This window comes from Humulus lupulus, chromosome 8 (assembly GCF_963169125.1).
Source record: "Humulus lupulus chromosome 8, drHumLupu1.1, whole genome shotgun sequence".
Taxonomy (NCBI): Eukaryota; Viridiplantae; Streptophyta; class Magnoliopsida; order Rosales; family Cannabaceae; genus Humulus; species Humulus lupulus.
In genome coordinates, this window is record NC_084800.1 from 38,434,551 (window position 1) to 38,450,918 (window position 16,368).

At 37.1% G+C, this 16,368-nt stretch overlaps 1 protein-coding gene across 1 annotated transcript; it reads left to right on the top strand.

Moving 5' to 3' along the window:
• The first annotated feature begins 8,487 nt into the window (after window positions 1-8,487).
• On the top strand, window positions 8,488-11,047 carry LOC133796875 (cytochrome P450 704C1-like). The gene is made up of 5 exons (XM_062234562.1): window positions 8,488-9,032; window positions 9,441-9,725; window positions 9,828-10,160; window positions 10,311-10,511; window positions 10,613-11,047. The coding sequence occupies exons 1-5, from the start codon at window positions 8,511-8,513 to the stop codon at window positions 10,799-10,801; spliced, it is 1,530 nt and encodes a 509-aa protein (XP_062090546.1). The 5' UTR covers window positions 8,488-8,510; the 3' UTR covers window positions 10,802-11,047.
• The last annotated feature ends 5,321 nt before the right edge of the window (window positions 11,048-16,368 follow it).

Below are 16,368 nucleotides of genomic sequence, written 5' to 3' on the forward strand. Positions count from 1 at the left end.
AATGAAGAGCTGAATGTTGTGCCCGTAGAACATTTATCAGCACCTAGCATCAACGAGCCAGAAGACAAAGATGTGTGTATGATTGAAACAGAGCCGACCTGGATGACCCCCATAGTTGATTATCTCGAAAACGGAGTTCTTCCAAAAGATCGGAGCCGAGCTCGAAAGTTGATGTATCAACTTCCCCGTTACACAATTATGGATGGAAGGCTATACCGAAGAGGATATTCCATGCCGTTACTCAGGTGCGTAACCCCTCCCGAAGCTAAGAAAATCATTAAAGAGATCCATGAAGGATTCTGTGGAGATCACACCGGGGGGCATAGCCTATCCAAGAAGATAATACGCCAGGGATATTTCTGGCCAACCATTAAAACGGATTCTTTCGATTATGTGAAGAAATGCGACAAATGCCAGAGATTCGCCATGATACCCCAAGCCCCACCATCCGAGCTGACCATGTTGACATCCCCATGGCCTTTCGCGGTATGGGGCATCGACCTCATAGGCTCACTCCCAACTGGCAAAGGCGGAGTAAAATATGCTGTAGTCACCGTAGATTACTTCACAAAATGGACGGAGGCTGAACCATTGGCGACCATAACTTCGAAAACGATCCTTGATTTCGTGGTAAAAAACATCGTATGCCGATACGGAGTACCAAGGAAGATCGTATCCGACAACGGACCCAGTTCGATTGCGATTTATTCACCAACTTTTGTGAAAAGAACGGCATAATAAAGAGTTTTTCATCAGTGGCTCACCCTCAAGAGAATGATCATGTCAAAGCCGTTAACAAAACTCTCAAGAGTTCACTAAAGAAAAAGTTGGAGGAAGCAAAGGGAAGATGGCCCGAGGAATTGCCTCAAGTCCTTTGGGGGTATAGGACCACAGCTCGGACATCAACAGGACATACCCCGTTCTCTCTAGCATACGGCTGCGAGGCAATGTTGCCTATCGAGGTCGAAATCCCAACAATCCGAACTCAAATTTACAATCAGAATTCATATCACACTCAGCTCGAAGAAACCCTAGACTTGATCGAAGAAAAAAGAGAAGATGCTCAGCTGAGAAACGCCGATTACCAGCAACACACTATCAGATATTTCAACAAGAGGGTTCGAGGTCGAAAGTTCGGAATGGGAGATCTGGTGTTGAGGCGCGTATTCTTAGCAACCCGAGATCCATCAGCTGAAGTGCTCGGGCCAAACTGGGAAGGACCATACCAGATAGAGTCAGTAATCCGACCCGGCGTATACAAACTTGCGAGATTGGACGGGAACCTAGTACCGCGAGCATGGAATGGCGAACACCTTAGACCTTACTATCAGTAGTATAGGTAGTGTGCTGCCTGTAACCATGATTTTCTATATGTATTAGCTTTTCTGTTTTTGAATTCCATCAAATAAAAGATCTATTTTGTTCAATATGTAATCTCTTTTAGTTTTTTATTTATTTATTTTTGCAATCTCTCTTAATTTAATAACCTATGGTCACACTCATAGGATATTAAGGGGGCATCATTGGTATGCATACCATTAGCTTAAAAAATAAAAAATATATATATACAAAAGTATTTGGATATAACCAAGTACGCGAGCTTAGATAGTTCGGACATAACTGAATCATCAAAAACATAAAGTATTTGGATGTAACCAAGTACGCGAGCTTAGATAGTTTGGACATAACCGGAATATAAAAAAGTATTTGGATATAACCAAGTACGCGAGCTTAGATAGTTTGGACATAACCGAATCATCAAAAACATAAAGTATTTGGATATAACCAAGTACGCGAGCTTAGATAGTTCAGACATAACCGAACCATCAAAAACCTAAAACATTTGGAGTTAACCAGATGTGCAAACTTAACAGGTTTGGAACAAACGGGCCAAAAAATTGATCGATAATAAGTAGGAACCTAAACCTACTTCGAGATAAGTCGAGATCGAGGCTGGAATATCTTAAAGAAAAATAGTTTCGAACTCTTAACCTCGGAGCAAAAACTGAGGGTGAGGAAAAGTGACTAAACAAAAAAGATATAACCAAATCATATACGTTACATACCATATAAGTACTTCCGGGTTCATGGTTAAAGTAATATCCGACCTTGATAAATAACGAGGTCGGAAGCGGATAATTCGAACAAACTATGCATGAAAGCATCGAGTTTTGAGCCTAAAATCCAAACTATGTTTGTAAGAATAAATAAACATAACTGATTCATCCATATAAAAAATGTGCAAAATATTTCGAACAAGAAATGTAAAGCACATGTAAGTAACATTTAAAGAAATTGTATCAGCCCCGTGGGCATAAATTTAGATAGTTACAAAAATAGGGGGACGCAGCCCCAATAAATGATTTCCCCGAGATCAGATTTAAGGAAGAGGAGTATCTTTGGCCTTCTCAGCATCAGTAGCACCGGACCCCCCAAGATGAATAACATGACTATCCTTCTGAGCCGCTTCTCGAGCAGCTTCACCAGCCTCGAGACGGCATTCCACCGCTCAACATATGTGGCCTCGAGAGGGCCCAGGAAGCTGGTATCGAGGTCGGCATTATCAGCCCAAAGCTTGTACATGGCCTGGTCGACCGCTTTCTCTTTCTGCTCCTTATACTCGTCCAGGAGGCGGGCCTTCTCGCTCTCCATGAAGTCGAAGGTGACAGATTTCTCCTCTTCGAGCTTGGCATTGGCCTTCTTGAGCTCGGCATTCGACTTTTCCAGCTCCTCGAGACGGGTCTTCATTTTTTCAAGTTCAGACTTTGAGTCCTTGAGCTCATCAGCCATCTTAAGCTCGAGATCCTTCGATTTCTGGGCCAGAGACATGCTCGTTTGGACCTCGTTGGTCAGCTTATAGTTGAGCTGTGCCGAAACGACAAGGGCCTGAAACGCAAAGAACGAATTAGATCGCGGGCTGAGGTACAAACATTTAAAGGAGAGTTACGAAGGTTACCGCAGCAGTAAGCTCGATACTCTTGTCGTAAAGAGTATTGCAATCCGAGGCCTTGCACACGAGGTCCCAGTGCTCGGCGCCGAAGCCAGAAAAGCTCTGGCCCACTCGAGAAAGGACATCCGAGCTGAGCACAGCCCCTTCTGTCCCAAAGGCGCCATCGAGCACGAACTCCTCAATATGAGTTCGGGCCGTCGGTAGCTGAACCTTGGAGGTAGAAGGTTTCTTCGAGGGCCGAACAACTGCTATTTGAGTTTCGATCGGAGGAAGCGAGGTGGGCACGGTCGAGCCAGACGCATCAACCTGGACAGTCGGTTTCGTGGCTGTGTTCACAGTAGTCTGGGCCATGGGGGTCGTCTCGCGGCGTCTGGGTACCTTGGACGGTCGGTCAGACCTCCCTGGTATCCTCGGTCGTTTGCCCCTTGGGCGCCAGCTCCCCCATCGCTAAAGAGCACAGCGTCGAGGTCGGGATTCATGGCACCTGCACAGTTACAATGAGTTAGACAATAATAATAAGTTTGAGAAGAGAGGGAAACCAGGTAAAGAAAAAACCTAACTGGAACTCTCCCTCGAGCTCGAACTTGGGGACCACGAAATTCCCCCTTCTTCAAAGGAGGAGGGGGGAGTGCCTTCCCTATATGTGGGTGATAACCTCGAGAGGTCCCTATAATCGGTTGTCCCATACTGAACGGCTATCCCGTTCCACATCTCATCCGTGGTGTACATGGTGTCGTATTTCCCGAGCCCACTATCAAACCTATGGACGCAGTCATCTACCCAACTCCATATGTAGAAGGGGTATCTATCCTTTGGGCACGAGACTAACCTATTGGGCCTGTGTTTCAGTAAGGTCGGGGACCACATTCTCGAGGTAGGAAGGACTTTACCTTCATCCAAATCCGAGCTCGAGGCTTCATCATTAGCCTCATTCCCAGACAGCGGGCTCCTTGGGCGAACTGGAAGTGGCGGCCTCGTTTCTCTCCTCGAGGGAAGGGCGCCTGTGGGCAGTGGCACCTCCTCCCAGTGTTCATATTTTTTATTGGACCAGTCATAGGTTGACTGGCCCTCTCCCAACAGCCCACAAGCTCGGAGCTTGCCCTCATGTAATAGGAACGAGAGAGACCTCCTGCCATAAGGGAGTTGGAGCAAGGCCTCTCTGTGCCCCTTCATTGCTTCATCAGGGGTGGGACGCTGAAAATTAGCTGAAAGGCGAAACACATTTCAACTAAATATGGATTTATGAACTAAAGTCTCAAGCACAGAAATAAAGGTAACGAGAATACTTACGAATCCGCCTTAACAAATAATGTCGAGACGGGGACAGACCATCTGTCCAGAAGAAGGCTCTTTTGAAATCAGGCGGGTGGTTGGGAGGATCCCCAAAAACCTTCGTCTCCTTGGGGTAGCTCGAGAGGTAGTAAAATCCATCCCCTCCTCGAGCTCGGGAGGGGTTACTTTTTAAACAAAAGAGATATAAAATCTCTTGAGGTGAAGGTCCTTCCCACCCCAGCTCGTGGTACAAGGACCTCAGGGCAGACAGCACCCTGTACGAATTGGTGTTGAGTTGGAACGGAGCCAACCCAACGAAATCAGTAAAGTCTTTGAAAAAAGACTTCAAAGGCAGTAGTGCTCCTGCCCTCATATGTTCTTGGCTCCATGCCGCATATTTCACTGTGGCGTCACGGCCGCCAGGGGCGAAGCAGCTCTGTTCTTGACCAGTCGGAGCTCGACACTTCAAGGTGCCTGACAAACCAAGGCCATGAAAAGCCAGGATTTCAGATATTTGACTGGTTGTGGTAACCGTGCTCCAGTAGAGCTCGGCCTTGAACATCTCTCTCCTCGGCTGTGAGGAGGAAGGTTCCCCCATTAATGAAAATTTGAGCTCTCCGGGGGGGTATGCGACAGTAACCTTTAAAGCAGGATCGAGAGGAATCAGCCTAGGGCCTGAATTAGATTTCGGATAGATGGCCTCCCGAAGAACTCTCCTCTTCCCCTCGATGACTTCGTCTATCTGACGGCGGTAATGAGCTCGAATGTCTTCTTGCTCGCGCGCAAGCTCGTATTCTCTTATCCGACGTTGATTCCGGGCGAACAGCGATTCTGGGCTCGGAGATTTTGGCTCGTAAGGGATTGCCTGCGATGACCCCCACCGTCTTTCCAGTTTCTGTGACATCTAACGAGAAATAAAAAATGGTGAGGGCCATGCATACAAGAATCACGAGCTCGATGGAATGAGCTCGGAGATTTAGGAACGAGACAAACTAAATATTAAGACCCTTATTGAGGAGTCAGGGGCGTGTATTCCACGAAAAAGAAAAGGAGCGTGGATAATTCTTTGAAAATCCCGAAATTCAAGGGAAAGAAGAGTGGTCGTTAACCAGGAAAGGCGTCTTTGGGTTTCGTGCATTTATCAAGGCCCATGTTTTTATCCGAAAACTTAGTGTACAAGAAACGTTGCCTAAAAATTTCAAAACCCAGAAAAATTGGAACCTCACTCAAATATGAAAACTGGGTATAAGCCAGTGATGTAAATCCGGTACGGGAGTCTAGAAAGCATCTGAGCCTATCGGGTCAAAACCCCCTATCACATTATGCTAAGGACGTAAACTAGTAAATACACATACACAGCAAGAACAGTTTAAAAAAAAACTGACAAAATGGGAAACAGAGATTGCTTACTTACACAATAATGGCGACTGCAGAGAGATTGTTGATTGGAGAAGAGGTTGCAAATAGAAACTCACTGACTCGAACAGACCAGAATTTCTTTGTTTCTTTGGCCGAGAAAACATGCGCAGAATGAAAACTTTTTGTGAGGAGGTCTCTGGTTTCTTTTTTCCTTTTTTCTTGCCCTTGGTAAGCGAAGGTGAAAATGAAGACGAAGAGTAGGGTCTTATATATATAGGTGGGAAAAAAAGGATTAATCTGGAACGTTGAACAAAATCCTTGCAAAATCCAATGGTTAGGGATCAATGACAAGATAGCGCCGAAAAGGTGTCAGACGGACGATCGTGGGCGTGTTTCCAAGGTACTCAAGTACCAACAATGAGCAATGCCAAATTGGCGCGTGTCCATTTTCAAGAGTGTATGACGGTACAGTTCTCAAAGAAAGTAGTTCAAAAGTTTCCTTTTCTTAGGATTCGAACAAATACTTTTGAGGGGGCAAGATGTTATACCCAGATTTCGAGTTATATTAATTATGATCTCGAAAGTTGGATTCGCAAATCAGTGGACTCATAAGGTTGGAAACATGCTCCAGGATTGTATGTCGAGCTTGCAGGATATAGACGACCTCGAGTATGGTGACCTCGAAGTATTCATGATCTCGGAAGATAGCTCCGGGAACACACTCATCTTCAGGGACGACTTCGGATCTGGGGTCCCGAGCTCGACGCACGTACGATCTCGAAAGTCGTGTGGCCTCGGGAGATATTCCTAGCTCGATAGATGACGGGAGACCTAAGAGGCTAAAAACCTTAGAGATACGCGATAACCACCTTGAATATCTGCAAGTGTTATAAATATGAGATGTAATCCTCATTTATTATTGTAAATCCCCTAGAATCGTGGGATATTATTTGGTATCATACGTCTCCTGGTCTTCAGGGGACGTTTCCTTGTATATATGATTATAGGCATTTAAAGCCATTAATTTTATTTATACAAAAAGAGTAACTACCCAAAATATGTGGGATAGTATTCTTTAGCCTTCTCTATAAATAGAGAAGGCATGCACCATTGTAAGGGACCGAAATTCTAATCATTGAGAGAAAACTCTGGAGAATTCATTCCTGAAGAATTCCTGGAGATAATCTTGAGTTTAATAATAAAGACTCGTGGACTAGGCAGATTTAACTGCTGAACCACGTAACAATCGTGTGTTTATATTGTTTTATTTGAATTGGCCATTTTAAGTTATCGTTTACGTGCTCTTCTTTCACTGTTGAGGAAAAAGGGCGTCAACAAATGGTATGCATGCATGAGTAGGGTTATTAGTGCTAGGCATACTTATTATGATTTGGTAACGTGTTATTAACAGCTTATGAGCATGTTTAAGTTTTCTTGCTGAGCCTTGGCTCACGGGTGCTACATGGTGCAGGTAAGAGGAAAGGGCAGCTGGATCAGCCATGAGTTGGAGAGCTTCGGTGGCATTGTGTACATATGCAGCTGCTCGACCACCACGGCCGGGGTTTCTCAGAAGAACTAGGGTCAAACCCTAGTTTTGTCGCTTAGGTCGGTTGGTTGTAATTTTTGAGTTGTAACTACCCTTTTGAAACTATAAACAACTTTGTAAACGTTTATTATGGGATCCCATGTACAACTTAACGCTTGACGAGACAACTATTCCTTTTGACCGAAATTTTTAACCTTAAACTGTTAATCACGTTTAATACATGTTTATGGCTAAATGACTCGGTCAGCGAGCCTAACACTATTTAAAATACACAGTGTAACGGTCTTGGCTATCTAGGGCATTACAATTATAAAATATTATTCTAATAATAATATTTAATACAAGATTAGACATTTAATACTTATATTAATATAAATTTAAATATTATAAAATATCATTATAATAATAATATATAATACATAAGCTTAATTTTTATTGAAAAAATTATCATTAATGTTTAAAAAAATTATCATGTTATATATATATTTAAAAAAATCATAAACAAAGTTTTTGTTTAATTTTTCATTTAATAGATTTATGTCATTTTTTTAATATATAATATTATTTATTTATTTAAAATTTTATGAAAATGTTACAAATTTGATAAAAAAATAATTATTAAATTCTATAAATAAAATAAAATTAATGTATATTGCACGTTGTTTGTATCTAATATATATATATATATAAAGTGTGTAGATAACGAAAATTGTAGTTTTAGTTTTTTGTTAATTTTAACAGAATATTCTAAATATTTAATGAAATATATTTTTAAAACTAGATATTTATTAATTATATTAATATAAATTCAAATATTATAAAATATTATTATTGTAATAATATTTAATATAATATTACATATTTAATAATTATATTAATATAAATTTAAAATCACATGTTACAAAATAACATTATTATAATAATATATAATCCTAATTTTTTACAAAATATATTAATATGAATTCAAATATTATAAAATGTTATTATCATTATAATAATACTTAATGTAAGACTAGATATTTAATAAAGACATAAATTTAAATATTATAAAATATTATTATAACAATAATATATAATACATAATTTTTAATTTTATTAAAAAATTATCATTTATATATAAAAAAAATTATTATATTGTATATATATATTTTTTTAAAACATAAATAGTTATTGGTTTAATAATTTTTTAATATTTTTATGTTATTCTTTTATATATAATATTTATTATTTATTTGAATTTTTTATATGTGAGTTGCAAATTGCAAGTTCCTTTTGGATTGTATCCGGTATTAATATATATACACATATATAAATAAATAAATAAATAAATAAAGACGTCTATATAGGAGCTTATATACCACTTGGTATACTCATCTTAAACCAATGGACATCCTATACATCATCGTCACTTTCATAGCAGTTTCATTACTTACTATTATTCTAAGCTTCTCTTTGTTTCTGCTAAAAATTTACACAGGAAAGTCCATAAGGGACCCTTCATATCCACCTGTAAACGGCACTGTTTTTAGCCAACTCATATACTTCAGTAAACTCTACGATTACCAAACCGAAGTGGCCACTAAGTGGTCAACCTTCCGGTTACTTGCCTGGGGCCATAGCGAAGTTTACACCACCGACCCGAGAAACATCGAGCATGTTCTCAAAACCCACTTCGATAAGTATTCAAAAGGTCAAACCAACCAACTTATAGTAACCGATCTCCTTGGCCATGGCATATTTGCAGTTGATGGAGACAAATGGAGGCAGCAGAGGAAACTTGCCAGCTTTGAGTTTTCCACAAGAGTTCTTAGAGATTTTAGTTGCTCTGTGTTTAGAAAAAATGCCAATAAACTCGTCGGAGCCGTTTCCCGGTTTTCGGTTTCGGGTCGGGTTTTTGATATGCAAGTGAGTAGCATGAATTAGTCTAGTCTAACTTTTGTTTTTGGCAGCTACTCATTGTGTTAATGACCCGTGAAACCAATGAAGTCTTTTAAATTTTAATCACACTTGAAGTTCTTATTTGCTGGCACTTTGTTTTATTGGCTTTTGTTACCCTTATAAAATTATATATGAGAAAAAACAAGCAAGAAAACGACATACATATAGCATAGAACAAGGAGAGCAAGAAATCTAAATACTCTGATGAGGTCACGTTTTCTAAATCTTCTCTAGCTAAGTTTGTAGAAGTGTTTTGGCTTAGAAAATACCAAAATTATAGTATTTAAAAGTTGCTTTTTTTTCATAAATTATGACAATTTGTACTAACAACTAACTCTTCATTAACTTTCTCTTATATGCTTACTTTTTTGGTAGGATTTGCTTATGAGATGTGCTTTGGATTCTATATTCAAAGTTGGATTTGGGGTTGAATTGAATTGCTTGGAGGGATCAAACAAAGAAGGGAGTGCCTTCATGAAAGCCTTTGATGATTCAAATGCTTTGACATATGGGCGCTATGTGGATCCAATATGGGAATTAAAAAGATATTTGAGCATCGGTTCTGAAGCTGCCCTTAAGAAGAATATTAAAGTCATTGATGATTTTGTGAATCAACTTATCAAGAACAAGAGGAACTTGTTAGCACAGAACCAAGATTGTGTGAGTTCAAGAAACCATAGCATTTACTTTCTGTGCTTCTTGTTGTCTACTTATTCATTTTATATAAACTTATTTTTTGTTGTGTCATCTTGATTTTCATAGAATGACAAGGAGGACATACTTTCAAGGTTTCTAATGGAGAGCAAGAAGGATCCAGAGCAAATGAATGATAAGTATTTGAGAGATATAATTCTGAACTTTATAATTGCTGGCAAAGATACCAGTGCAAATACACTCTCTTGGTTTTTCTACATGCTATGCAAGAACCCTCTAATACAGGAAAAATTAGCACAAGAAATAAGAGAAGTCGTTGGTGATTTCACATACAGCATCGATGATTTCATAGAAAACATAACTGATGCTGCTCTTGAACAAATGCATTATCTTCACGCAGCACTGACAGAGACCTTAAGGCTATATCCTGTAGTCCCTGTAGTAAGCTCTTTAACAAATATTCTTATCAGTATTATTCAACTGGATAATATAACATGAACTAGGAACTAATTGAAAGAAAATGACTGATTTAGTTAAGCCATTATCATTTTACTAGCTTTAATTTACATGGCATCCCTTATGGTCATCAAGAATGGGAGATGTGCAGATATAGATGATACTCTTCCTGATGGCTTTAAAGTAAAAAAAGGAGATGGAGTATACTACATTTCCTATGCCATGGGAAGAATGCCTCATATTTGGGGAGAAGATGCTGAAGAATTTCGACCTGAAAGATGGCTTGTCAATGGAACTTTTCAGCCCGAATCGCCATTCAAATTCATAGCATTTCACGTATGTACCATTGGGTGTGTGTTTTTCATATGTGACATTGTAGTATTCAAACTAATATATACATATTTTCTGTTTGTGTCAACTTTTGGAATGGTTTGCAGGCAGGCCTTCGTATCTGTCTTGGTAAGGACTTTGCATACCGGCAGATGAAGATACTATCCATTGCCCTTCTTCGGTTTTTCCGATTCAAGTTAGCTGATGACACTAAAAAAGTAACTTACAGAACCATGTTCACACTACACATCGATGGTGAGCTCCCTGTATGTGCAGTTTCAAGGGCAGCCTCATAAAAAATGTGCAGCGTGTGATGCAGAATAATACTCGCTAGCTTAATTTGGCAATGTCTCTAGCATGGGAAAAATATTTAATAATCTGTAAAGAGAGCGACATGTATGAATATGATCATGAACAATGAAGCTGTTTGATATTTGGATTGTAGAATTTATCTTTCACTTGTCATTGATGTCCTCCATTTATGTGCTCTGAAGAATTCTTTAATACTAGATTGCAGAGAAATAGATGACTTGTTGAAAACATCAATGTATATATATATATATATATATATTTCCACTATGTTTCATTGAAAGTAGAGAAAAATGAAAGGAAAGAATAAGGGGAGATTGAGAAAAATTACGTAATAATAAAAAAAAAAATTATTTTTTGAATACTGTGTATTGTGTATTATAAAATGTTTTAAATAAATCTCTTAACACAAAGAAAAAAATTAAATATATTAACACAATTGTTAGGCAGAATGATTTAGTTTTTATATGAATTGTTAGTTTGTTGAATTATTTGTAATTTAATTCAAAAAAATTGAATAAAAAAAGAATTGTTAAAACACAAGATCTAAACAGATAATTGAACAAAATGCAAGCTAAAAAAAAATCATGTTGTTTAGTAGGAAAGAAAGAAATAAAGTAAGAAACTAGTAAAATTACAATTTAATATTTTTATATAATTATATTTTTATTTAAAATTTAGAATAAGTATATAATTTAATTTTAATCATATGTAGTAAAAGTTCTTTCAAGATGCTATGGGACTTAATAAATATTTTTTTTCACTATAACAAGTATTTTATCTGAGCTTTATTTTTTTTAAAAAAAAATTATGACTTCTAATGGGTCTTAAGATTTTTTGGTATTGAGTCTTAGTCAGTGTTTACACACCTTTACTTAAGAAGGTTATGGTACAGTTAAAAGAAAACGGAAATTTCATGTTGAATGTATAGTAACTTAGTAAAAAAAATTAATATGCCAATAACATATATTACTATCCTAAATGTATGAAAATTTTAATTTTTTTTGGACAAAAATACTCTTGGCGTTTAAACAATTATTTTCTCTCTCAGTCTTAACTCTCTCTCTCTAACGTCTTTCATTCTCACACTCTCTCACTCTCTCTCTCATTCTAATCTTGTAGACCTCGAAAAAAATACCAAAGTTAAAAAAAATTATTTGAGTGAAAAAATATGAACCTCCAAAGTTTTCGTCAAATTTCAGTACAGAACATCGAAATTGCATCGAAGAAGCATCATTTTTGCCAAAAATCAAGTTTTTATTATTGCATCGCAAAAGCATCGAAACACTATCGATTTTGTATAAAAACACCATCGGCTTTGCATCGAAAAAACATCATTTTGGCCAAAAATCAAGTTTTCATGATTGCATCGCAATGGTGTTTCGATGCTCTTGCGATGCAATCATGAAATCATGATATTTTTTTTGCCAAAACGATGTTTTATCGATGCAAAATTGATGGTGTTTCGATGTTCTTGCGATGCAATTATGAAACTTGATTTTTGGCCTAAATAATGCTTTTTCGATACAAAATCGATACAATTTTGATGCAAAATTGATGATATTTCGATGCTTTTGTGATGCAATCATGAAAACTTGATTTTTGGCCAAAATGATGCTTTTTCAATGCAATTTTGATGCTTTGCACTGAAATTTGACGAAAACTTTGGAGGTTCATATTTTTTCACTCAAGTGTCCGTTTCAGATGATTTTTTTTAATTTTGGTATTTATTTTAGATCTACACGATTAGAATGAGAGAGAGAAAGTGAGAGAATGAGAGACGTTAGAAAGAGAGAGTTCAGATTGAGAGAGAAAATGAGTGTCTGAATGTCAGGGGTATTTTTGTCCAAAAAATTAAAATTATCATATATTTTGGATAATAAATTATGTTGGCATATTAAAAAATTTCACTAAATTATTATGCATAGAACATGAAATTTCTCAAAGAAAATACAATTGATTACTTAATCTGTGAATAAAAATTGTTCTAAAATGTGAATGTTTAGTGCAAATTAGGTCATTTTTTGTTGGGAAAACTTATACAAGATCTTTATTTATTTTCATGTAGATCTAATATTACACAAATTAATATGAGATAACCTAAAACATGTTTCTAAAATTGAATTCAAAGAGAAACAATGATAATAATACTTAAATATACGCAGCGGAATGAAAGAGTCATTCCTTCAGTTTCTCTAACTTTTGTATCCTTTCTGTCGCATAGTATTATAAAGAAACTCAACCGTTATTCTAATTTCTTCATAGTCTTAGAATTACCGAGACTAGTGTGGACAATTCTCAACACATGAGATATATACAGAGAGAAGAAGAGAAAATAATCAAAGAGGCTTAGAAAATGACTTGTGTTTAGAGATAATCTAAAACCTATAAGAAAATCTAACTTATGACTTGTCAAACTTATGTTTTGACTTCTCTCTGAGTACTCATTTTATAAACTCAATTAGGTCATTTAATTTAATTAAAAAATTAATAAAATAATAGTCAATTAACAACCCTATGTTGAAATTATCATGGACTTTAGGCCTATTAAATTTTCCATTTGATTATAAGCCAATTGGACTTAAAATCAAGGCTTGTATTATTTTCTATTGATTTAATTAATTAAATAATTATTAAATCCTTTATCAAATTAATTATTTATAATTTGAACATTGATTTAAACTTATTTATTAATTTAGATACCAATTTATCTTAATTAATAAATCTGTCATAATTTTTCTTTTCTTCTAAAAAATACATAACTCTGTGAAACTATCCAAAATTGACTTTGTCAACTTTGATAATTCTAATTGATAATTAAATCAATTAATTGAAACTATCTAGATGATTTTATCCAAGGTACAATGGGGACCATGGGCCTATGAAATCAAGCTTTAATAAGTTATCATAAATCTAACAAATAAATCTACTAACTAATTAATTCCTCATGACTCTACTATCGACTCGGAATTGCACTATTGAATTCATAGAACGCTCTATAAAAAATATAGATACACTATTAATTATTCATTGTTACAACCATAATTGTTACTCAATCCTCTATAGACGGTCTATAGTGAGATGAGACTAAAATACCGTTTTACCCCTCATTGTATTTTATCCTTAAAACACTTAGTTTCTTGTAAATGATATTTTAATAAACTAATTTAATTACTAAAATGAGATCTCTATCATTTAACACCTTGAACCAAACTAAAAGGAAATCATCGTTTCACTTCTTCATCAGAAGCTATACATGTTCATTTCTATGATTAACACTCCCACTCAATTATACTACCGAGTTCCCAAGATATAAGTATGGGCTAGTCCAGAGGGTAAGCTGGTAATGAACAAGTCAAATAACTCAAATAATATAATAAGTTAGAATAATAACCACTCAGAATTGAGATTTAATTGACCTATGGTCAACTATATGATATGACTAGAATAGATAATAACGGTATGTTTACTTATCTTATCAACTGCCAATATCGGTCCACTCTGATGTAACAAATACATCCGATCTTATCTACTTTGCCAATGTTCTAGAAAAAGAGCATAACACTGTAATGTGTAAGTAGATCATATCGTAGATTGGCAAGTTAGTGTAAAACTTGTGCACTGACTAATCTTAGGACTAACTTATTTTGAACATTTAATCATATTTTTATTCCACTATGATTATGTCACTATAAATAAGATTAGCTATATGCTCAAGATTTAATAGAAGTTTATATTAAACAAATAATCGTGATCTTATCTACTTTGCCAACGTTACGTAACAAATACATCCGATCTTATCTACTTTGCCAATGTTCTGGAAAGAACATAACACTGTAACGTGTAAGTAGATCATATCGTAGATTGGAAAGTCAGAGTAAATCATGTGTACTGACTAATCTTAGGACTAACTTATTTTGAACATATAATCATATTTATATTTCACTATGATTACATCACTATAAATAAGATTAGCTATATGCTCGGGATTTAATAGAAGTTTATATTAAACAAATTATCATGAAAATAAAACATGTAAGCAAAGTGATTGACCAAGTCAAAAAATGATTTCTATTATTTTATTGATAATAAATGTGATTACAAAGAATTTGAGTTTTAATTAGGGCATAAAACCCCCCCAACATTTTTCTCATATCTTTGGACTACAAATTAGAAAATATATTAGAATGATTAGCTTATTAATTTAAAATAAAATAATTTAGTTTAGAAAGTTTAAAATTAATTAAATACTTATTTACTATTGTACGCCATGATTTTCCCACAGGCTGTTAGCGAGCTGAGATACGGCCTAATCATGTCTACCACATGGACATCCCTAAGACCGGAGCTGCCATCGAAAGATCCTACCTCCTTAGCTTGAGGTAACCTAAGGGTTCGCCAAGATTAGACTGAGTCTGGACTCTGAAGGCCACAGGTCGAGGGAAGCATCCAGCTCGTGGTACGAGCTAGAGTTGGAGGCTGTGACCTTTTATAAAGTCAACCACGCAAGGTAAACGTGCACATATCAGACATCACGTGTCTGATATATCCCTAACTTCTTGGACACGCAGCATGAACGTGCGCATTCAGACGCCCACGACTGGGTTGGGCCGTGCGGCCCATTATCCCCATTTCTTATTGATTAGACCACACTTCATGTGTCAGGTTTTAGGAATTAATCATGAATGTCACAGAGTTGACATGATAGGTAAGAAGGTCACGGGATGACCTTCTTACTAACTCCCAGGTGCCCTCTCCTATAAATATGGAGACCTTGGGAGTTGCAAAGGGTGGGATTGGGTTATGTAAAGAAATACCTTGTAAAAGAATACCAAGCATATAGCAATAATATTGACTGGTGGAGTAGAAGGATTTTAACCTTTGAACCACCTTAAAACGTAATAGTGTCACCAGCCCATTTTTAAAAGATCATAAAAATAAGCACTAATCCCTTCCTCTTATTTTCTTAATTACCTGTTGGCGAAGAACCGCGTCAACAGTTTGGTACTTTCATTGAGAACTTAATTAGATTGGTGTTATCGCAAACATCCACTATGGTGACCACTCGATCCAGACACGATAACGAGACAAAACAGCATGATGGGCAGGAGGCTCATCATATCGCCATCCCCGGTGAACAAATTCCTGAGGTCCAGCAGTGGCCGGGCAAACATCCGGTGGGCCAAGATGACACTGGAAGTTCGGCGCCCCGGCCACCTAATCCAAACCCAGATTATTACACTGCGGTGGAGATGGAGAATGCTTAGCTGAGGAGCCAACTAGCAAAAGCTAATCAGTAGATTAAGGAGGTGTTGGCCCGACTACCCCCTCTTACAACCGACGCTAACGTCGGAAAGAGGCAAGGCGAGACTCATAAGTCCCGCCGGGGTAATCGGTCCAGGCCTAGCCGCTCGGACAGACCTCCGACAGCCAACTATATTCCCTTATCGCACCGTCGAGAGGCAAACTTCGAAGAAATGCCTAGAGCCGAACAACAACAGTACAGCCATTCAGTCCGAACTTCAACTCCCAGCTCCCAACCAGCCTCGAGCGT